This window comes from Bufo gargarizans, unplaced genomic scaffold (assembly GCF_014858855.1).
Source record: "Bufo gargarizans isolate SCDJY-AF-19 unplaced genomic scaffold, ASM1485885v1 fragScaff_scaffold_587_pilon, whole genome shotgun sequence".
NCBI classification, from domain to species: Eukaryota; Metazoa; Chordata; class Amphibia; order Anura; family Bufonidae; genus Bufo; species Bufo gargarizans.
The window spans coordinates 7,723-32,611 of NW_025334145.1; the positions used below are offsets into that span (position 1 = coordinate 7,723).

At 56.7% G+C, this 24,889-nt stretch overlaps 2 protein-coding genes across 3 annotated transcripts; both read right to left on the reverse strand.

Moving 5' to 3' along the window:
- Positions 1-17: 17 nt before the first annotated feature.
- On the reverse strand, positions 18-13,345 carry MST1 (macrophage stimulating 1). Of its 2 annotated transcripts, none has more exons than XM_044273356.1 (18): positions 13,011-13,345; positions 12,467-12,605; positions 11,129-11,241; positions 9,585-9,699; positions 9,353-9,489; positions 4,891-5,011; positions 3,591-3,709; positions 2,652-2,820; positions 2,435-2,565; positions 2,171-2,270; positions 1,973-2,097; positions 1,780-1,812; positions 1,232-1,343; positions 1,086-1,163; positions 859-1,005; positions 641-747; positions 331-476; positions 18-256 (listed from the first exon to the last, which is right to left on the reverse strand). In XM_044273356.1, exons 1-18 carry the CDS (start codon positions 13,063-13,065, stop codon positions 95-97), a joined length of 2,109 nt encoding a protein of 702 aa, XP_044129291.1. In that variant the 5' UTR covers positions 13,066-13,345; the 3' UTR covers positions 18-94. The 2 variants fall into 2 exon arrangements, with proteins under 2 accessions (XP_044129291.1, XP_044129292.1); XM_044273357.1 differs by having other exon boundaries at positions 2,652-2,817; positions 13,011-13,180.
- Positions 13,048-24,889, reverse strand: LOC122922652. The gene is made up of 4 exons (XM_044273339.1): positions 24,725-24,889; positions 22,823-24,551; positions 20,150-22,559; positions 13,048-13,180 (listed from the first exon to the last, which is right to left on the reverse strand). The coding sequence occupies exons 1-4, from the start codon at positions 24,887-24,889 to the stop codon at positions 13,153-13,155; spliced, it is 4,332 nt and encodes a 1,443-aa protein (XP_044129274.1). The 3' UTR covers positions 13,048-13,152.

Here is a 24,889-nt window from a genome sequence, read left to right on the forward strand (position 1 = left end):
TGTTCTCTCACACACAGTTTCATTTGTCAGGATTTTATTGTAACGATATAAATATGCGTCTGATGCGCGGCCGCCATGTTTATAACGGCGCCTCTTACATCATCTTCATCACCTTGCTGATCCAGTCCACATAGATGGAGACCCTGGTGAAGACGGCCGGGGCGTTCTTCTTCCCACAGCCGCGAGTCGGGATGATGACGCCCTCCAGCACCCAGCAGTCATGCGTCAGGCAGGCGAGCGGACCCCCATAGTCCCCCTGCAGGAGAAGACATTGCTGGGTGAGTGGGCAGAGGGTGGGGGGGGGGGGCAGCTGCTCTGGGGCCGACTCACCTCGCACGCGCCCAGCTCCACGGGCATGGGCCGGGTGCAGATCTCGTTGTCCAGCACCAGCTTCCGGCTCTTACTGTACGTGTTACACTCATCGTTACTCATCACGTAGAAATGCGCCACCTTCAGGACGCCCTCATGTCCCGTCCCTGCCGAGAGAGAGTGGTCAGGCTCCGCCCCCTACATGTGACCACAATGTGCAGAGGAGGCATATGGCCGCTTCTCCGAAAAGCAGCGCCATGATCCCCCCCACCCATGTGCCGCACTAGAGGTGAAAGGGAAACCGCCCCCCGGTGCCATTCCTGCTGCTTACCCTGCGTGTCCCCCCAGCCGGCGATCTCACACTTCGTCTCAGGCGGCACAATGTACCGCTCAGGGGGGAGGCAGATGAGCGCCACTCTGGAGTTCAGGGTCACGGGCCTGGAAGAGACAGACACAAGGTCAGATGACTGCTGGCACCAGGTCATGTGCCCCGGGGGGTCTCAGCATTCACGAAGGAGTTACTCCGGAGCAGCGCGGAGACCACCTTACCGTTCCAGCTTCAGCATCACCAGGCCGGAGTCGGAGGGGCCGCACCTGATCCCGCTGATGGGCACAGACTGCATGTCGGGGTCATTGGGTCCTGGGTTGGTGAACAGCGTGCCCACCATGGCACGATACCCGGAGAGGTCAGCATCACTGCAGAACACAGAGAGGAGGAGGAGTTTCAGCCATGGGGGGAGGGGGTGATGGGCACCCCAAAATAATGAGCCCCTTACCAGGAGGAGAAGCACTGCCGGGTGCTGATGACCCAGTCCTCCTTCACCAGGGACCCCCCGCAGAAGTGCTCTCCCTGTCTGTGGAGAGAAAGGGGGGTAAGCGGCGGACACTGAAGGGTTAATACTCCCATCCACGGGGGTCTCACCTGTTGCGTAAGCTGACGGTCCAGGGCGAGTTTCCTGGGACTCCGCCCACCATCCGCCCCTTCTTCACCTCGCGGTCCGTCCTCTTACCACAGGAGTCAAAGGCAATGTTTTCTGGAAAGATGGAAATAGGGAGGTGGGGAGGGGCTACAGACGGGGCGGGGCCACCGGCAGGAGAGGGGGCCACCGGCAGGGGCGGGGTCACTGACAGAGGAGGGGTCACCGACAGCAGAGGGGGGGCTACCGGCAGGGGAGGGGTCACCGACAGCAGAGGGGCGGGGCTACCGGCAGGGGCGGGGTCACCGACAGCAGAGGGGCGGGGCTACCGGCAGCAGAGGGGCGGGGCTACCGGCAGGGGCGGGGTCACCGACAGCAGAGGGGCGGGGCTACCGGCAGGGGCGGGGTCACCGACAGCAGAGGGGGGGCTACAAGTAGGGGCGGGGTCATTGACAGGGGAGGGGCTACAGGCAGGGGCGGGGTCACTGACAGGGGAGGGGGCTACCGACGGGCAGGGGAGGGGGCTACCGGCAGGGGCGGGGTCACCTCTTACCTGCTTCTTTAAGGCTGACAGCCGACTCTCCATCTGATAAAGAGAAATCGGATCACAAAATGCAGAGATACGACTGAAGCAACACATGACTGACTCACAGCCAAAGCTGCAGGAGTGCGAGTCACTCTAGTCTAGCGAGTACAGCTCTGGATGTGACTGGAGTCTGAGGTTCTGGCGGCCATGTCTGTCTTACCGCACGGTTTGATGGCGCAGTAGTCGAAGGGCGTGTTGGGGTCCTTCGTGTAACACCAGGGGCCGTGGCTGTCGCCGTCCGGGTTGCGGCAGTAGTTTTCCTGCAGGGAGTCGGCGGACGGGATCCTGTGGAGAGAGGAGTGCGCGCGTCATTGCCGAGCTCTCCGCCGGACGCCGTGCAGCAGAGCCCGAGACTTACTGCAGCTCGTTGGACGTCTCGCTCCAGTGGCGGCACGGGATCCCCTTCCTCGTCCGGTTGGCGGTTCCTGTATAAGTCTCACCGTTACCGTAGAAACATCCTGTGCAGGAAATGAGAGACAGGCTGAGACCTCCCAGAGGACTGTCTGCACTGATACACTGCAACAAACCTTCAGCTGTGTAAGCAGCACTAGGTCAAGTGTAAACAAGTGCGTCTTTGTTCAATGGCAGCAAGCAGAGCTTGTATTGGAGGATCACTACTCACCCACATCCAGCACATCGTCCGGGCAGCGTCTGATCTGGAAGCAGTACGCCATCCTCATCTTGGGGTCGGTGGTGAAGCACCAGGGGGCCTCTGAACCGTCGGGATTCCGGCAGTAGTTCTCCTCCAGCCCCCTGCAAGGAACCACAGTTCAGACACACTCCCAGCAGGGCGCCGGGGCAGGCTGGGAGTTGTAGTTTTGGGAGCCCCCGTCACTCACTTGCAGGGGTACTTGTCGGGCTGGAAGCGGTGCTTGTGCGGTGTCTGCGAATCCCATCTCTGGCAGGGAATCCCGGAGGTGGTGAGCACCGCCTTCCCGCGGTAACCCTCGCCTTTCCCGGAGAAGCAGCTGCTGGAGACCGTCACACTGTGCAGGCGCTGCTTATCTGCTTCACAAGAGGGAGGGGACAAAGTCATCCACAGGCGGCAGCAGCAGCGCGCAGGTATCATCTATACTCCACTCACAGCCAGAGCTGCCGCTGGGCTCCAGCCGCATCACCACATCTTGCACAAAGCATTGGTCTGGAGGGGAGGACAGCACCAGGAATGTGTGACTGCAGCTCTGGATGTGACGCAGATATCATCTATACTCCACTCACAGCCAGAGCTGCCGCTGGGCTCCAGCCGCATCACCACATCTTGCACAAAGCATTGGTCTGGAGGGGAGGACAGCACCAGGAATGTGTGACTGCAGCTCTGGATGTGACGCAGATATCATCTATACTCCACTCACAGCCAGAGCTGCCGCTGAGCTCCAGCCGCATCACCACATCTTGCACAAAGCATTGGTCTGGAGGGGAGGACAGCACCAGGAATGTGTGACTGCAGCTCTGGATGTGACGCAGATATCATCTATACTCCACTCACAGCCAGAGCTGCCGCTGGGCTCCAGCCGCATCACCACATCTTGCACAAAGCATTGGTCTGGAGGGGAGGACAGCACCAGGAATGTGTGACTGCAGCTCTGGATGTGACGCAGATATCATCTATACTCCACTCACAGCCAGAGCTGCCGCTGGGCTCCAGCCGCATCACCACATCTTGCAGAAAGCATTGGTCTGGAGGGGAGGACAGCACCAGGAATGTGTGACTGCAGCTCTGGATGTGACGCAGATATCTGGGGGAGGGGATGAGCCCCCTGCTATGTCCCGCCACTTACTGCATTTGGCGATGCTACAGTACTCGCGCTCGGTCCCGGGGTCGGTGGTGTAGCACCAGGGCCGCTCCGAGCTGTCCGGGTTCCGGCAGTAGTTGTCATCCAGGTGCTTGTCCGGGTACCTGCAGGACGCAGAAGGATTAGCGCGCAGCCAGGACCGCTCACAGGTCACTGCCGTGTGTGAATGCGCCCTAACACTGAGCGGGAGAGGAAGGGGCAGGAAATGCACCAGACCTTACTGCACGAGCTCCAGAGACCATGAGAGTCTGTGGTCTGGAGAGGAGTCCCTGGGAATGGGGTCTCAGGTGCCGCTTTTAGGCTGTGGGCATGCTCCATGACCGATGCAGGAAGGGGGAGGAGGTAAGCTGTGACCATCACCTACTGACTTCTATAGGAAAGTATTGTGGGCATGCTCCATGACCGATGCAGGAAGGGGGAGGAGGTAAGCTGTGACCATCACCTACTGACTTCTATAGGAAAGTATTGTGGGCATGCTCCATGACCGATGCAGGAAGGGGGAGGAGGTAAGCTGTGACCATCACCTACTGACTTCTATAGGAAAGTATTGTGGGCATGCTCCATGACCGATGCAGGAAGGGGGAGGAGGTAAGCTGTGACCATCACCTACTGACTTCTATAGGAAAGTATTGTGGGCATGCTCCGTGACCTGTGCAGGAAGGGGGAGGAGGTAAGCTGTGACCATCACCTACTGACTTCTATAGGAAAGTATTGTGGGCATGCTCCGTGACCGATGCAGGAAGGGGGAGGAGGTAAGCTGTGACCATCACCTACTGACTTCTATAGGAAAGTATTGTGGGCATGCTCCGTGACCGATGCAGGAAGGGGGAGGAGGTAAGCTGTGACCATCACCTACTGACTTCTATAGGAAAGTATTGTGGGCATGCTCCATGACCGATGCAGGAAGGGGGAGGAGGTAAGCTGTGACCATCACCTACTGACTTCTATAGGAAAGTATTGTGGGCATGCTCCGTGACCGATGCAGGAAGGGGGAGGAGGTAAGCTGTGACCATCACCTACTGACTTCTATAGGAAAGTATTGTGGGCATGCTCCGTGACCTGTGCAGGAAGGGGGAGGAGGTAAGCTGTGACCATCACCTACTGACTTCTATAGGAAAGTATTGTGGGCATGCTCTGTGACCTGTGCATGGAGGTGGGCACATGGGGGGGGGTAACTGTACCCAGGATCCTCAGGCTGCACTAGACAAGGTAGAAGGATGCGGCTGCCCTCTCGGGTGACCGGCGCGCAGTGGGATGTACCCTGGGGTCCAGCCCTGGTCCTTACTTCTCCGGGTTGTAGGGATGGCGGTGCGGGCTCTGCAGGTCCCAGCGCTGGCACTCTCTGCCCGTCTCCGTCCGGTCCAGGGATCCGCGGTAATCCTCTCCATTGCAGGTCAGGCAGATAGCTGCAGAAAGTGGGAGAGGGGGCAACACTGCATGAGGGGCGGGAGACTGGCCACCTGCCCCAGCGACGCCGGGGAGACTGGCCACCTGCCCCAGCGACGCCGGGGAGACTGGCCACCTGCCCCAGCGACGCCGGGGAGACTGGCCACCTGCCCCAGCGACGCCGGGGAGACTGGCCACCTGCCCCAGCGACGCCGGGGAGACTGGCCACCTGCCCCAGCGACGCCGGGGAGACTGGCCACCTGCCCCAGCGACGCCGGGGAGACTGGCCACCTGCCCCAGCGACGCCGGGGAGACTGGCCACCTGCCCCAGCGACGCCGGGGAGACTGGCCACCTGCCCCAGCGACGCCGGGGAGACTGGCCACCTGCCCCAGCGACGCCGGGGAGACTGGCCACCTGCCCCAGCGACGCCTTCTGAGGGCCACCGCAGGCCGCTCTTCCCTGCACCAATCCGGTTGTGCTTACAGTTACTTATTCTAGGTATAATGGATATTCATTGCCTTTAACCCCTTAAGGACTCGGCCATTTTTTGCACAGCTGACCAGTGTCCCTTTAAGTGCTGATAACTCTAAAACGCTTTGCCTTATCCCGGCCGTTCTGAGATTGTTTTTTTTAATCACATATTGTTCTTCATGACACTGGTAAAATGAAGTAAAAAAAAAAATATTTTTGCATTAAAAAAAATACCTAATTTACCAAAATTTTTGAAAAAATAGCAAATTTCAAAGTTTCAGTTTCTCTACTTCTGTAATACATAGTAATACCCCCAAATTGTGACGCCTTTACATTCCCCGTGTGTCTGCTTCATGTTTGAGTTAGGCCTCTTTCACACGGGCGTCATGTTTTTTGCCCGGATAAGAGGCGGGTGCGTTGCGGGAAAATGCGCGATTTTTCTGCGCGAGTGCAAAACATTGTCATGCGTTTTGCACTTGCGTGAGAAAAATCGCGCATGTTTGGTACCCAGACCCGAACTTCTTCACAGAAGTTCGGGCTTGGGATTGATGTTCTGAAGATTGTATTATTTTCCCTTATAACATGGTTATAAGGGAAAATAATAGCATTCTGACTACAGAATGCTTTGTATAATAGTGCTGGAAGGGTTAAAAATAATAAAAAAGTTAACTCACCTTCTCCTCTTGTTCGCGCAGATGCCGGTCTGTTCTTTAGCTGTGGACTGAATGACCTGAGGTGACGTCAGATCACATGCTCCAATCACATGGTCCATCACCATGGTGATGGAGCATGTGATCTGACGTCATCAAAGGTCCTTTAGCCACAGCTAAAGAACAGACCGGCATCTGCGCTAACAAGAGGAGAAGGTGAGTTAACTTTTTTATTATTTTTAACCCCTCCAGCACTATTATACAAAGCATTCTGTATTCAGAATGCTATTATTTTCCCTTATAACCATGTTATAAGGGAAAATAATACAGTGAATAGACTGTCACCTAGAACCCATTCGTGAAAATCGCACCGCATCCGCACTTGCTTGCGGATGCATGCGATTTTCACGCAACCCCATTCATTTCTATAGGGCCTGCGTTACATGAAAAACGCACAAAGAGGAGCATGCTGCGATTTTCACGCAACGCACAAGTGATGCGTGAAAATCACCGCTCGTGTGCACAGTCTCATAGAAACGAATGGGTCAGGATTCAGTGCGGGTGCAATGCGTTCACCGCACGCATCGCACCCGCACGGAAAACTCGCCCGTGTGAAAGGGGCCTTATTTTGGGAATGATTTATTAGTTTTTGGGGATGTTACACGGCTTAGACGTTTAGAAGCAAATCTTGAAATTTTTCAGAAATTTACAAAACCCAAAATTTTTAAGGACCACTACAGGTCTGAAGTCACTTTGCGAGGCTTACATTATAGAAACCACCCAAAAATGACCCCATTCTATAAACTGCACCCCTCAAGGTATTCAAAACTGATTTTACTAACTTTGTTAACCCTTTAGGTGTTGCACAAGAGTTATTGGCAAATGTGGATGAAATTTGAGAATTTAATTTTTTTGCCTAATTTTCCATTTTAACCCATTTTTTCCACTAACAAAGCAAGGGTTAACAGCCAAACAAGACGGTATCTATTGCCCTGACTGCCGTTTACAGAAACACCGCATATGTGGCCGTAAACTGCTGTACGGGCACACAGCAGGGCGTAGAGTGAAAGGTGCGCGTATAGTGCGCCCCCTGCAGTGCCCAGTAACGCCCCCCCTGCAGTGCCCAGTAACGCCCCCCCTGCAGTGCCCAGTAACGCCCCCCCTGCAGTGCCCAGTAACGCCTCCCCCTGCAGTGCCCAGTAACGCGCCTCCCCCTGCAGTGCCCAGTAACGCCCCCCCCCTGCAGTGCCCAGTAACGCCCCCCCCCTGCAGTGCCCAGTAACGCCCCCCCCCTGCAGTGCCCAGTAACGCCCCCCCTGCAGTGCCCAGTAACGCCCCCCCTGCAGTGCCCAGTAACGCCTCCCCCTGCAGTGCCCAGTAACGCCCCCCCCCCTGCAGTGCCCAGTAACGCCCCCCCTGCAGTGCCCAGTAACGCCTCCCCCTGCAGTGCCCAGTAACGCCCCCCCCCCCCTGCAGTGCCCAGTAACGCCCCCCCCTGCAGTGCCCAGTAACGCCCCCCCTGCAGTGCCCAGTAACGCCCCCTTGCAGTGCCCAGCCCGCCTTTCTTCCAAGCCCAGCACTTTCTTCCAAGTTCCAGAGGGCAACAGCGCTCTTAATAAGTCACTGGGCTCGGCACATGCCCAGTGACACTAAATGATGTAGTGGAGGGGGCGGAGCCGTAGACAAAGAGGAGGAAGCAAGGACCGTGCAGTGAATAAATTAAATGACATGGTGGGGAGGGAGCGGCGCCGTTCGGCAAGTATGTGGGAGTACATTTATTTCTTAGGAAGCGTACTGGGCTTGGAAGAAAGGCGGGCTGGGCACTGCAGGGGGGCGTTACTGGGCACTGCAGGGGGGCGTTACTGGGCACTGCAGGGGGGCGTTACTGGGCACTAGAGCAGAGTAATAACGCCCCTCTGGGCACCTTGAGACTTCATTTGCATATCAGAAAAATCACTTTTTAATCAGAATGAAAAGTGGAATAAAAGAAAGAAGACCCGCGCAGGAATGAAGGTCAAAATAGGTGACAGATTCCCTTTAATGGTATGATGCTTATAGCTTATACAACAGTGCCACCTAGGTATGAGTAGGTAACACTACACCAGTAGCAAAAGTGCATTCTGGGCAGTGTTATGACGTCACATTGCTCATCAATGTACACGCCTATCCAACAATGATTGGAAAGATCCAAACTAGGAAGGCGTGCTCATCTGATAAGTGTTGGTTAAGAAACCACATACTAAAAAGGAGGGGATACAAAAAGGAAAAAACAGAGAGAGGGAGATCTCTGGAGAAAGACTTTAGGATTAGGAGAAAACCTTTGGAGAGCCGACTTCCCCTAGACTCTGCCTATCACCTACATCCCTGGGCAATGTAAACTTTTATTTATATGTAGTATTGATCTGAATTAATTGGCTTGATATTTAGCCGGATACCGCTTATTGCGGACGTGTAGGGTTAGTACCACATCAGTATCAGCAGATTCAGAGAAGATGCATATCACTGAATACAAGATCTGATGTTGGTAACAAGAGAGCTTCTCTGTCGGGAATCTTTATTTTCCCTAGTTTGCTATCCAGCCGATAATTTATACTTTTTGTTGCAATACTACCGTTACCTGAGATTGGTCATCGTTTTGGGCGGAGAAAGGGCTCGTATCGGTATTTTTTTTTTATTGAGTTTTTGCGCATAATCCATTGATTGTATATCTCTCACAATTTTAAAGCCGTATTGCATAATATTCTTGTGTTGGTTGAGAAGCGTTTTGTTGGCACCATCTAGTGGCGAATTCTGGGTACTGCATATCATTGTAGATTATTGACATTTACGTTGATACATTTTTGATTGTATACTAAATTATTGTATAATAAATCATTATTATTGCATAGACTGTTTTTTTTTTTTTTTTTTTTTAGTTTTTGTAAAAAGGGTACAAAATAATTAGGTTCTCAATCGATTTCTTGGAGATGTTTATGTCCATCTCACGGATCAATATCATTTGAATAATTTTTCCTTTGATCCATTCAGGCTTTTTTTTGTTTGTTTTTTATATATATAAAGCATTTGGTCTTTATATTCCCGACAATACACTGTAACAAACCATCAGCTTTGTGAGCAGTAAGAACTGGTTTCAGCCTCTGAAAGTAACTTCACTGACAGCAAGCAGAGATCTTGCAAAGGGTGAAGAACGAAGAGACAAACTCCTTAAGAGATCCGCTTACATGGGACTGCGCACTCACCCTCCTCACACTTCTTGATGCCGCACATCTGGTGCCGGACGTTCTTGTCGGTTGTGTAGCACCAGGGGCCTGCGGGGTCCCGATCCGGGTTGCGGCAGTAATTCTCATTTAGCCCATTCTGATTGCTTGGGGAATATCTGTGGGGGAGAGAGTGAGACGACGCTGATGACATCACACAGAGCGCCTGTGACATCACTGTCTGGGATAAGAGGGCCACTCTGGGGGCACTTACTTGTGGTCGTGGGGGAATTTCAGCCTCCAGTGCTGACACGTCTTCCCTAATCTCGTCCTGGACACTGTTCCGCGGTACGACACCCCGTCACCCATGATACAGTCACGGACATAATCTGAGAACGGCAGAGGCGGAGTCAGAGTGCGGACCGCCCACTGGAGCAGTATGAGAGGCGGAGTCAGGACAGACTGCACAGAAGATCCGCCCACTGGAGGGGCATGAGAGGCGGAGTCAGGACAGACTGCACAGAAGATCCGCCCACTGGAGGGGCATGAGAGGCGGAGTCAGGACAGACTGCACAGAAGATCCGCCCACTGGAGGGGCATGAGAGGCAGAGTCAGGACAGACTGCACAGAAGATCCGCCCACTGGAGGGGCATGAGAGGCAGAGTCAGGACAGACTGCACAGAAGATCCGCCCACTGGAGGGGCATGAGAGGCAGAGTCAGGACAGACTGCACAGAAGATCCGCCCACTGGAGGGGCATGAGAGGCAGAGTCAGGACAGACTGCACAGAAGATCCGCCCACTGGAGGGGCATGAGAGGCAGAGTCAGGACAGACTGCACAGAAGATCCGCCCACTGGAGGGGCATGAGAGGCAGAGTCAGGACAGACTGCACAGAAGATCCGCCCACTGGAGGGGCATGAGAGGCAGAGTCAGGACAGACTGCACAGAAGATCCGCCCACTCGAGGGGCATGAGAGGCGGAGTCAGGACAGACTGCACAGAAGATCCGCCCACTGGAGGGGCATGAGAGGCAGAGTCAGGACAGACTGCACAGAAGATCCGCCCACTGGAGGGGCATGAGAGGCAGAGTCAGGACAGACTGCACAGAAGATCCGCCCACTGGAGGGGCATGAGAGGCAGAGTCAGGACAGACTGCACAGAAGATCCGCCCACTGGAGGGGCATGAGAGGCAGAGTCAGGACAGACTGCACAGAAGATCCGCCCACTCGAGGGGCATGAGAGGCGGAGTCAGGACAGACTGCACAGAAGATCTGCCCACTGGAGGGGCATGAGAGGCGGAGTCAGGACAGACTGCACAGAAGATCTGCCCACTGGAGGGGCATGAGAGGCGGAGTCAGGACAGACTGCACAGAAGATCTGCCCACTCGAGGGGCATGAGAGGCGGAGTCAGGACAGACTGCACAGAAGATCCGCCCACTGGAGGGGCATGAGAGGCAGAGTCAGGACAGACTGCACAGAAGATCCGCCCACTGGAGGGGCATGAGAGGCGGAGTCAGGACAGACTGCACAGAAGATCTGCCCACTGGAGGGGCATGAGAGGCGGAGTCAGGACAGACTGCACAGAAGATCTGCCCACTCGAGGGGCATGAGAGGCGGAGTCAGAAAGAGCCCTGAAAATCTGAGTTCTTATCTCATATCTGCTTCTGGAAAAGCTGGGTGACAACCTCTGGGAGGGCTGAAATGGCGCTAAATTGTCAGACCGCTTTCTCAGATACAGATGTAAGAAAATTATTTTTTGCCATGACAGCTCAATCAGAATAGCCCGGAGGACACACCCCCCGCAGTGGGAGGGGCTTACCTTTCTTCTGGTAAACGTCATAGTTAATATTTTTCTGCAGCGTAACGTGAGCGGAGGCCTGAGTCCATGGGAGCAACCGACAGCTGCGGGACCTCAGGTTATAATCAAAGGACCTGCGGAGAACAACGCCATGACACTCCAGAGCTGCACTCACTATTCTGCAGCATATGTAATGTATGTACACAGTGACTGCCCCAGCAGAATAGTGAGTGCAGCTCTGGAGGATAATACAGGATGGAACTCAGGATCAGTACAGGATAAGTAATGTATGTACACAGTGACTGCCCCAGCAGAATAGTGAGTGCAGCTCTGGAGGATAATACAGGATGTAACTCAGGATCAGTAATTATGTACACAGTGACTGCACCAGCAGAATAGTGAGTGCAGCTCTGGACTATAATACAGGATGTAACTCAGGATCAGTACAGGATAAGTAATGTGTGTACACAGTGACTGCACCAGCAGAATAGTGAGTGCAGCTCTGGGGTATAATACAGGATGTAACTCAGGATCAGTACAGGATAAGTAATGTATGTACACAGTGACTGTACCAGCAGAATAGTGAGTGCAGCTCTGGAGTATAATACAGGCTGTAACTCAGGATCAGTACAGGTATAAGTAATGTATGTACACAGTGACTGCACCAGCAGAATAGTGAGTGCAGCTCTGGAGTATAATACAGGATGTAACTCAGGATCAGTACAGGATAAGTGATGTATGTACACAGTGACTGCACCAGCAGAATAGTGAGTGCAGCTCTGGGGTATAATACAGGATGTAACTCAGGATCAGTACAGGATAAGTAATGTATGTACACAGTGACTGCACCAGCAGAATAGTGAGTGCAGCTCTGGGGTATAATACAGGATGTAACTCAGGATCAGTACAGGATAAGTAATGTCTGTACACAGTGACTGCACCAGCAGAATAGTGAGTGCAGCTCTGGAGTATAATACAGGATGTAACTGGGGATCAGTACAGGATCAGTAATGTATGTACACAGTGACTGCACCAGCAGAATAGTGAGTGCAGCTCTGGAGTACAATACATGATGTAACTCAGGATCAGTACAGGATAAGTAATGTATGTACACAGTGACTGCACCAGCAGAATAGCGAGTGCAGCTCTGGAGTATAATACAGGATGTAACTCAGGATCAGTACAGGATCAGTAATGTATGTACACAGTGACTGCACCAGCAGAATAGTGAGTGCAGCTCTGGAGTACAATACAGGATGTAACTCGGGATCAGTACAGGATCAGTAATGTATGTACACAGTGACTGCCCCAGCAGAACAGTGAGTGCAGCTCTGGAGTATAATACAGTAATACATGTACCTGCAGTCCAGGAGCTCCGAGCACTTCTTGGCGCAGATGTGGACGTCCTCCTTGATCTCCTCCTTGACATCTCCTTCGTACAGGTGGACTAGCTCGGTGGCCTTGGACCTCTGGTAGTCATTGAGCGGGCTGCGCTGCACTGTGGGCACACATTATGGGGTTTAGTGGCGTACGATCCGGTCACCACAGTCTTCAGCCACGTCAATCAGAAACAGACGATCCCCGGAGATGACCACGATACGACCTCAGCGTCTAGACCACCAGATGAGGGTCCAGTTAACCCCTCCCCTCCCCTACTAAACCCCTCCCCCGCTAGGGGGGGCTCTCTGCCCCGGGATTTATCACTGAACTTCCACTGACGATTCCACCACAAACCTACGGAAGCCGCCAGGTTGTGTTACCGTGGAGACCAGTGAAACTGCGTCGTAGCGGACAGCTCAGTGATGAGCGCGGGCAGATACCCCGAATTAACCCTCTCCTGCCCCCGACCGTCCGCACAACAGTGATCGGCGGGTATAGCGGAAAGCTGAGCACAGTCACTTACCTGCGGCGACTAAGCCGATGGCATGCAGGGCGAGTGCGGACAGTCCCAGCAGCATGGCGCCTGGATCTGGGTGGCAGCGCAGGATGCGTCGTGTCCCTGCCCCCGCTGCCTCCTCTTCACAAATATTTGTCCAGATGACACATTAACCGTCCGGCGGCCGCAACACAATCCTGGCGAAATACAGGGGAACGCAAGAAACCGTGAAAACGTAGGTCAAGTGAAAGCCAATGTCCTGCATCTCCTGGGCCTTGTAGTTCTACAGCAGGACAGACGGCGGCCAGGTGACACCATCCTGTGGACAGAACCCCGCACATGGAGGAACGCTCTGCAGAGCAGGCACATCACATCTACACCAAGTGCCCCGCTATCAGGACTTCCCAGGAGACACACAGAGCCTCATACCTCACTGTGACCAGCCTCACACCTCACCGTGACCAGCCTCACAGGACCTCATACCTCACAGTGACCAGCCTCACAGAGCCTCATACCTCACCGTGACCAGCCTCATACCTCACTGTGACCAGCCTCACAGAGCCTCATACCTCACCGTGACCAGCCTCACAGAGCCTCATACCTCACCGTGACCAGCCTCATACCTCACTGTGACCAGCCTCACAGAGCCTCATACCTCACCGTGACCAGCCTCACAGAGCCTCATACCTCACCGTGACCAGCCTCACAGAGCCTCATACCTCACCGTGACCAGCCTCACAGAGCCTCATACCTCACCGTGACCAGCCTCATACCTCACTGTGACCAGCCTCACAGAGCCTCATACCTCACCGTGACCAGCCTCATACCTCACTGTGACCAGCCTCACACCTCACCGTGACCAGCCTCACAGGACCTCATACCTCACCGTGACCAGCCTCACAGGACCTCATACCTCACCGTGACCAGCCTCACAGAGCCTCATACCTCACCGTGACCAGCCTCACAGAGCCTCATACCTCACCGTGACCAGCCTCATACCTCACTGTGACCAGCCTCACAGAGCCTCATACCTCACCGTGACCAGCCTCACAGAGCCTCATACCTCACCGTGACCAGCCTCACAGGACCTCATACCTCACCGTGACCAGCCTCACAGGACCTCATACCTCACCGTGACCAGCCTCACAGAGCCTCATACCTCACCGTGACCAGCCTCACAGAGCCTCATACCTCACCGTGACCAGCCTCATACCTCACTGTGACCAGCCTCACAGAGCCTCATACCTCACTGTGACCAGCCTCACAGAGCCTCATACCTCACCGTGACCAGCCTCACAGAGCCTCATACCTCACCGTGACCAGCCTCACAGAGCCTCATACCTCACCGTGACCAGCCTCACACCTCACCGTGACCAGCCTCACAGAGCCTCATACCTCACCGTGACCAGCCTCACACCTCACCGTGACCAGCCTCACAGAGCCTCATACCTCACCGTGACCAGCCTCATACCTCACCGTGACCAGCCTCATACCTCACCGTGACCAGCCTCATAGAGCCTCATACCTCACTGTGACCAGCCTCACAGAGCCTCATACCTCACCGTGACCAGCCTCACAGAGCCTCATACCTCACTATGACCAGCCTCACAGAGCCTCATACCTCACTGTGACCAGCCTCACATGACCTCATACCTCACCATGACCAGCCTCACAGAGCCTCATACCTCACCATGACCAGCCTCACAGAGCCTCATACCTCACCGTGACCAGCCTCACAGAGCCTCATACCTCACCGTGACCAGCCTCACAGAGCCTCATACCTCACCGTGACCAGCCTCACATGACCTCATACCTCACCATGACCAGCCTCACAGAGCCTCATACCTCACCGTGACCAGCCTCACAGAGCCTCATTCCTCACCGTGACCAGCCTCACAGAGCCTCATTCCTCACCGTGACCAGCCTCACAGAGCCTCATACCTCACCGTGACCAGCCTCATAGAGCCTCATACCTCACTGTGACCAGCGTCACATGACCTCATACCTCACCGTGACCAGCCTCACAGGACCTCATACCTCACCGTGACCAGCCTCACAGAGCCTCATACCTCACCGTGACCAGCCTCATACCTCACTGTGACCAGCCTCACAGAGCCTCATACCTCACCGTGACCAGCCTCATACCTCACCGTGACCAGCCTCACACCTCACCGTGACCAGCCTCACAGGACCTCATACCTCACCGTGACCAGCCTCTCAGGACCTCATACCTCACCGTGACCAGCCTCACAGAGCCTCATACCTCACCGTGACCAGCCTCACAGAGCCTCATACCTCACCGTGACCAGCCTCACAGAGCCTCATACCTCACCGTGACCAGCCTCACAGGACCTCATACCTCACCGTGACCAGCCTCACAGGACCTCATACCTCACCGTGACCAGCCTCACAGAGCCTCATACCTCACCGTGACCAGCCTCACAGAGCCTCATACCTCACCGTGACCAGCCTCATACCTCACTGTGACCAGCCTCACAGAGCCTCATACCTCACCGTGACCAGCCTCACAGAGCCTCATACCTCACCGTGACCAGCCTCACAGAGCCTCATACCTCACTGTGACCAGCCTCACAGAGCCTCATACCTCACCGTGACCAGCCTCACAGAGCCTCATACCTCACCGTGACCAGCCTCACAGAGCCTCATACCTCACCGTGACCAGCCTCACACCTCACCGTGACCAGCCTCACAGAGCCTCATACCTCACCGTGACCAGCCTCACACCTCACCGTGACCAGCCTCACAGAGCCTCATACCTCACCGTGACCAGCCTCATACCTCACCGTGACCAGCCTCATACCTCACCGTGACCAGCCTCATACCTCACCGTGACCAGCCTCATAGAGCCTCATACCTCACTGTGACCAGCCTCACAGAGCCTCATACCTCACCGTGACCAGCCTCACAGAGCCTCATACCTCACTATGACCAGCCTCACAGAGCCTCATACCTCACTGTGACCAGCCTCACATGACCTCATACCTCACCATGACCAGCCTCACAGAGCCTCATACCTCACCATGACCAGCCTCACAGAGCCTCATACCTCACCGTGACCAGCCTCACAGAGCCTCATACCTCACCGTGACCAGCCTCACAGAGCCTCATACCTCACCGTGACCAGCCTCACATGACCTCATACCTCACCATGACCAGCCTCACAGAGCCTCATACCTCACCGTGACCAGCCTCACAGAGCCTCATTCCTCACCGTGACCAGCCTCACAGAGCCTCATTCCTCACCGTGACCAGCCTCACAGAGCCTCATACCTCACCGTGACCAGCCTCATAGAGCCTCATACCTCACTATGACCAGCCTCACAGAGCCTCATACCTCACTGTGACCAGCGTCACATGACCTCATACCTCACCGTGACCAGCCTCACAGGACCTCATACCTCACCGTGACCAGCCTCACAGAGCCTCATACCTCACCGTGACCAGCCTCATACCTCACTGTGACCAGCCTCACAGAGCCTCATACCTCACCGTGACCAGCCTCATACCTCACTGTGACCAGCCTCACACCTCACCGTGACCAGCCTCACAGGACCTCATACCTCACCGTGACCAGCCTCTCAGGACCTCATACCTCACCGTGACCAGCCTCACAGAGCCTCATACCTCACCGTGACCAGCCTCACAGAGCCTCATACCTCACCGTGACCAGCCTCATACCTCACTGTGACCAGCCTCACAGAGCCTCATACCTCACCGTGACCAGCCTCACAGAGCCTCATACCTCACCGTGACCAGCCTCACAGAGCCTCATACCTCACCGTGACCAGCCTCACAGAGCCTCATACCTCACCGTGACCAGCCTCACAGAGCCTCATACCTCACCGTGACCAGCCTCACAGAGCCTCATACCTCACCGTGACCAGCCTCACACCTCACCGTGACCAGCCTCACAGAGCCTCATACCTCACCGTGACCAGCCTCACACCTCACCGTGACCAGCCTCACAGAGCCTCATACCTCACCGTGACCAGCCTCATACCTCACCGTGACCAGCCTCATACCTCACCGTGACCAGCCTCATACCTCACCGTGACCAGCCTCATACCTCACCGTGACCAGCCTCACAGAGCCTCATACCTCACCGTGACCAGCCTCATAGAGCCTCATACCTCACTGTGACCAGCCTCACAGAGCCTCATACCTCACCGTGACCAGCCTCACAGAGCCTCATACCTCACTATGACCAGCCTCACAGAGCCTCATACCTCACTGTGACCAGCCTCACATGACCTCATACCTCACCGTGACCAGCCTCACAGAGCCTCATACCTCACCATGACCAGCCTCACAGAGCCTCATACCTCACCGTGACCAGCCTCACAGAGCCTCATACCTCACCGTGACCAGCCTCACAGAGCCTCATACCTCACCGTGACCAGCCTCACATGACCTCATACCTCACCATGACCAGCCTCACAGAGCCTCATACCTCACCGTGACCAGCCTCACAGAGCCTCATTCCTCACCGTGACCAGCCTCACAGAGCCTCATTCCTCACCGTGACCAGCCTCACAGAGCCTCATACCTCACCGTGACCAGCCTCACAGAGCCTCATACCTCACTATGACCAGCCTCACAGAGCCTCATACCTCACTGTGACCAGCGTCACATGACCTCATACCTCACCGTGACCAGCCTCACAGAGCCTCATACCTCACCGTGACCAGCCTCACAGAGCCTCATACCTCACCGTGACCAGCCTCACAGAGCCTCATACCTCACTATGACCAGCCTCACAGAGCCTCATACCTCACTGTGACCAGCGTCACATGACCTCATACCTCACCGTGACCAGCCACACATGACCTCATACCTTACCGTGACCAGCCACACATGACCTCATACCTCACCGTGACCAGCCACGCAGAGCCTCATACCTCACTGTGACCAGCCTCACATGACCTCATACATCACCGTGACCAGCCACACAGGACCTCATACATCACCGTGACCAGCCACGCGGAGCCTCATACCTCACCGTGACCAGCGTCACATGACCTCATACCTCACTGTGACCAACCACACAGGACCTCATACATCACCGTGACCAGCCACGCAGAGCCTCATACCTCACTGTGACCAGCCACGCAGAGCCTCATACCTCACTGTGACCAGCCACGCACGACCTCATACCCAGTGGTGGAGCCTACGGCTCCCGTCCCCTCCGTTAGGCCTCGTAGGCCTGAAGCCTATAAGACAGTAGAGCGACGCAGGACTCGGTCACGAATCGATTACCTCACTGTGACCTCCTGCGTTGGATCTCGCGAGATGCCACAAGCTGTGATGGAGAGAGGTAAGTATTAATTATATATGTATGTACCCTAATTGCAGAGGCACTGGGGCAGTATGGGGTGGGGGATGAGCAGAGAGAGGACCACCGAGGACATCATACTAATTAGAGGGGCCACTATAATATTACGGGGGCCTGTGTGTCCGGCTCAGGATTGGGGCAGCAGGAGGAAGGAGAGGACGGCTGGAGGAAGGTGTGATGGCGGTCTCATCTCTGAGGAAAGTCTACATCACAGGAGACGTCAGTGGATGTGACCGGTATGGGGCGGTATTATACTGCACATAGTAATGTCCATCCACATATCTGTATCACAGTGGGGTCGGGGAGACTGAGAAGATGGCCGACCCTGCAGCACCCGTGTTCTGGGGCCCCACATTATCTGTACTCAGAGGGTTATCACTGTGTTACATAGGACTGCAGGTCACATCTACTACATTATCTGTACTCAGAGAGTTATCACTGTGTTATCTGTGGTGTTACATAGGACTGCAGGTGACATCTACTACATTATCTGTACTCAGAGAGTTATCACTGTGTTATCTGTGGTGTTACATAGGACTGCAGGTCACATCTACTACATTATCTGTACTCAGAGGGTTATCACTGTGTTATCTGTGCTGTTACATAGGACTGCAGGTCACATCTACTACATTATCTGTACTCAGAGAGTTATCACTGTGTTATCTGTGGTGTTACATAGGACTGCAGGTGACATCTACGACATTATCTGTTAAAGGGGCGTGCCCACAGGCTGGGGCACAATTTTTCACTTGTCCCGGGTGCTAGCAACCCACACTACGCCACTGCTCATACATCATTGTTACTGGCCACGTAGAGCCCAATACCTCACTGTGACCAGCCACGCAGAGCCCAATACCTCACTGTGACCAGCCACGCAGAGCGCAATACCTCACTGTGACCAGCCACGCAGAGCCTCATACCTCTCTAATAAGCCACGCAGAACCCCATACCTTACTGATAAACCACACAGAACCCCATACCTCACTGCGACCAGCCACGCAGAGCCTCATACCTCACTGTGACCAGCCACGCAGAGCCTCATACCTCACTGATAAGCCACACAGAGCCTAATACCTCTCTCCGTAGCCTCCGTCCGGCTGCAGCACACATGTGATGGTCAGCAGTTGTTTGCTGGGTCTCAGCAGGGGAGGGGGAGGAGGAGCAGCGCTCACAGATCTGGAGTTTCCTCTCGCATCCAGCTGTGAAGACCATTAACGAGGCAGCAAACAAAAGCCGAAACCCCCGCACCCCAAGCAGCCAATCCCCTATGCCACATCACACCAGAGACCTCGCCACAAAAGCTGAATCACAGACAACTCAAGTAGCCATTGAGCCAGTCAGTGTTTGGTCAGTGATTGACCAGGGATTGGGAGTCAAAACCAGGATCGGGTCCAAGACACCGAACAGGAGCCGATCTCTCGCTCACACCCGACCTCAGCGCAGGCTCCGCTCCTGGTTTTGGATCACAATCACTGATCGAACACTGACCAAGCGCTGACCGTGTAAAGCGGCCTCGTTCACATATCAGTGATTTTCCACGGACCGTGGTGTGTGGGTCCACAGGAGCTTTCACGGCACATCGGAGGAGGTTGTCAGCCATGGAATATGGATGACACACAGTGGGCAAAAAAACGGACATGGACTATACACAGATCCTTCCAGGAAGAACCAGTCACCATCTTGTCACAGACGTCATCACGGACGTGAGACTGAGGCCTAACGGCAGGAAAATCGGAGCATTCTCTCAAAGGACCCATTCACACAGTAGATGCAGTACAGCAGCCGAAGCCACAGAAGACGAGAGACCGCAAACCTGCAGCACTTGCCACACAGCGGCAGCACGTCCGGGAGCGGTGAGTACCACACAGCGCCAGCACATCCGGGAGCGGTGAGTACCACACAGCGCCATGACGGCAGGACAAGAGCGGCAGCATGTCCGGGAGCGGTGAGTACCACACAGCGCCATGACGGCAGGACAAGAGCGGCAGCATGTCCGGGAGCGGTGAGTACCACACAGCGGCAGCACGTCCGGGAGCGGTGAGTACCACACAGCGCCATGACGGCAGGACAAGAGCGGCAGCACCTCCGGGAGCAGTGAGTACCACGCAGCGCCATGACGGCAGGACAAGAGCGGCAGCACCTCCGGGAGCAGTGAGTACCACGCAGCGCCATGACGGCAGGACAAGAGCGGCAGCACGTCCGGGAGCGGTGAGTACCACACAGCGCCATGACGGCAGGACAAGAGCGGCAGCACGTCCGGGAGCGGTGAGTACCACACAGCGCCATGACTGCAGGACAAGAGCGGCAGCAGCTCCGGGAGCGGTGAGTACCACACAGCGCCATGACGGCAGGACAAGAGCAGCAGCACCTCCGGGAGCGGAGAGTACCACACAGCGCCATGACGGCAGGACAAGAGCGGCAGAACATCCGGGAGCGGTGAGTACCACACAGCACCACGACGGCAGGACAAGAGCGGCAGCATCTCCGGGAGCGGTGAGTACCACACAGCGCCATGACGGCAGGACAAGAGCAGCAGCACCTCCGGGAGCGGTGAGTACCACACAGCGCCATGACGGCAGGACAAGAGCGGCAGCACCTCCGGGAGCGGTGAGTACCACACAGCGCCATGACGGCAGGACAAGAGCGGCAGCACCTCCGGGAGCGGTGAGTACCACACAGCGCCATGACGGCAGGACAAGAGCGGCAGAACATCCGGGAGCGGTGAGTACCACACAGCACCACGACGGCAGGACAAGAGCGGCAGCATCTCCGGGAGCGGTGAGTATCACACAGCGCCATGACGGCAGGACAAGAGCAGCAGCACCTCCGGGAGCGGTGAGTACCACACAGCGCCATGACGGCAGGACAAGAGCGGCAGCACGTCCGGGAGCGGTGAGTACCACACAGCGCCATGACAGCAGGACAAGAGCGGCAGCAGCTCCGGGAGCGGTGAGTATCACACAGCGCCATGACGGCAGGACAAGAGCAGCAGCACCTCCGGGAGCGGTGAGTACCACACAGCGCCATGACGGCAGGACAAGAGCGGCAGCACGTCCGGGAGCGGTGAGTACCACACAGCGCCATGACGGCAGGACAAGAGCGGCAGAACATCCGGGAGCGGTGAGTTCCACACAGCGCCATGACGGCAGGACAAGAGCGGCAGAACATCCGGGAGCGGTGAGTACCACACAGCGCCATGACGGCAGGACAAGAGCGGCAGAACATCTGGGAGCGGTGAGTACCACACAGCGCCACGACGGCAGGACAAGAGCGGCAGAATATCTGGGAGCGGTGAGTACCACACAGCGCCATGACGGCAGGACAAGAGCGGCAGCACGTCCGGGAGCGGTGAGTACCACACAGCGCCATGACAGCAGGACAAGAGCGGCAGAACATCCGGGTGCGGTGAGTACCACACAGCACCATGACGGCAAAACAAGAGCGGCAGAACATCCTGGAGCGGTGAGTACCACACAGCGGCAGCACATCCGGGAGTGGTGAGTACCACACAGCGCCATGATGGCAGGACAAGAGCGGCAGAACATCCGGGAGCGGTGAGTACCACACAGCGCCATGACGGCAAGACAAGAGCGGCAGAACATCCTGGAGCGGTGAGTACCACACAGCGCCATGACGGCAGGACAAGAGCGGCAGAACATCCGGGAGCGGTGAGTACCACACAGCGCCATGACGGCAGGACAAGAGCGGCAGAACATCCGGGAGCGGTGAGTACCACACAGCGCCATGACGGCAAAACAAGAGCGGCAGAACATCCTGGAGCGGTGAGTACCACACAGCGCCATGACGGCAGGACAAGAGCGGCAGAACATCCGGGAGCGGTGAGTACCACACAGCGCCATGACGGCAGGACAAGAGCGGCAGAACATCCGGGAGCGGTGAGTACCACACAGCGGCAGCACATCCGGGAGCGGTGAGTACCACACAGCGCCATGACGGCAGGACAAGAGCGGCAGCACCTCCGGGAGCGGTGAGTACCACACAGCGCCATGACGGCAGGACAAGAGCGGCAGCACGTCCGGGAGCGGTGAGTACCACACAGCGCCATGACGGCAGGACAAGAGCGGCAGAACATCCGGGAGCGGTGAGTACCACACAGCGCCATGACGGCAGGACAAGAGCGGCAGAACATCCGGGAGCGGTGAGTACCACACAGCGGCAGCACATCCGGGAGCGGTGAGTACCACACAGCGCCATGACGGCAGGACAAGAGCGGCAGCACCTCCGGGAGCGGTGAGTACCACACAGCGCCATGACGGCAGGACAAGAGCGGCAGAACATCTGGGTGCGGTGAGTACCACACAGCGCCATGACGGCAGGACAAGAGCGGCAGAACATCCGGGAGCGGTGAGTACCACACAGCGGCAGCACATCCGGGAGCGGTGAGTACCACACAGCGCCATGACGGCAGGACAAGAGCGGCAGCACCTCCGGGAGCGGTGAGTACCACACAGCGCCATGACGGCAGGACAAGAGCGGCAGCACCTCCGGGAGCGGTGAGTACCACACAGCGCCATGACGGCAGGACAAGAGCGGCAGAACATCTGGGTGCGGTGAGTACCACACAGCGCCATGACGGCAGGACAAGAGCCGCCCGGCCTCTTATTAACTGCGGACCCCCAGCCGCCCGGCCTCTTATTAACTGCGGACCCCCAGCCGCCCGGCCTCTTATTAACTGCGGACCCCCAGCCGCCCGGCCTCCTATTAACTGCAGACCCCCAGCCGCCCGGCCTCCTATTAACTGCGGACCCCCAGCCGCCCGGCCTCCTATTAACTGCGGACCCCCAGCCGCCCGGCCTCCTATTAACTGCGGACCCCCAGCCGCCCGGCCTCCTATTAACTGCGGACCCCCAGCCGCCCGGGCTCTTATTAACTGCGGACCCCCAGCCGCCCGGCCTCCTATTAACTGCGGACCCCCAGCCGCCCGGCCTCCTATTAACTGCGGACCCCCAGCCGCCCGGCCTCCTATTAACTGCGGACCCCCAGCCGCCCGGCCTCCTATTAACTGCGGACCCCCAGCCGCCCGGGCTCTTATTAACTGCGGACCCCCAGCCGCCCGGCCTCTTATTAACTGCGGACCCCCAGCCGCCCGGCCTCTTATTAACTGCGGACCCCCAGCCGCCCGGCCTCTTAACTGCGGACCCCCAGCCGCCCGGCCTCTTATTAACTGCGGACCCCCAGCCGCCCGGCCTCCTATTAACTGCAGACCCCCAGCCGCCCGGCCTCCTATTAACTGCGGACCCCCAGCCGCCCGGCCTCCTATTAACTGCGGACCCCCAGCCGCCCGGCCTCCTATTAACTGCGGACCCCCAGCCGCCCGGCCTCCTATTAACTGCGGACCCCCAGCCGCCCGGCCTCCTATTAACTGCGGACCCCCAGCCGCCCGGCCTCCTATTAACTGCGGACCCCCAGCCGCCCGGGCTCTTATTAACTGCGGACCCCCAGCCGCCCGGCCTCCTATTAACTGCGGACCCCCAGCCGCCCGGCCTCCTATTAACTGCGGACCCCCAGCCGCCCGGCCTCCTATTAACTGCGGACCCCCAGCCGCCCGGCCTCCTATTAACTGCGGACCCCCAGCCGCCCGGCCTCCTATTAACTGCGGACCCCCAGCCGCCCGGCCTCCTATTAACTGCGGACCCCCAGCCGCCCGGCCTCTTATTAACTGCGGACCCCCAGCCGCCCGGCCTCTTATTAACTGCGGACCCCCAGCCGCCCGGCCTCTTATTAACTGCGGACCCCCAGCCGCCCGGCCTCTTATTAACTGCGGACCCCCAGCCGCCCGGCCTCTTATTAACTGCGGACCCCCAGCCGCCCGGCCTCTTATTAACTGCGGACCCCCAGCCGCCCGGCCTCTTATTAACTGCGGACCCCCAGCCGCCCGGCCTCTTATTAACTGCGGACCCCCAGCCGCCCGGCCTCTTATTAACTGCGGACCCCCAGCCGCCCGGCCTCTTATTAACTGCGGACCCCCAGCCGCCCGGCCTCTTATTAACTGCGGACCCCCAGCCGCCCGGCCTCTTATTAACTGCGGACCCCCAGCCGCCCGGCCTCTTATTAACTGCGGACCCCCAGCCGCCCGGCCTCTTATTAACTGCGGACCCCCAGCCGCCCGGCCTCTTATTAACTGCGGACCCCCAGCCGCCCGGCCTCTTATTAACTGCGGACCCCCAGCCGCCCGGGCTCTTATTTTTTTTACTCTACTGAAAACATGTAGCCCGACCTCTGCTCCCCCACATGCAATCCCATGTAAAACATCAGTCCCCCCCATCGCCACAGGTTTAGGTCAGGTGACGAGGTCATGTGATTGCGGTTCAGGGCGCCCATTTCCCGGTGCCGCTCCGGTGTGTTTCGGAGGTAAGCGCTCATTCACACCAATGTATTTTTGATCCGCGTTTTTTGTGGGTCGGATGCGGTAAAGATGGGTCAGCTGTAACCTGTCCGGTTCCCTCCACGGTTCTATCAGCGGCCGGTGTCCGTGTTCTGGTTTTCCCGGGATGAGATCGGACCCGCACCTTGACCTGGAGTTGGCGGCCAT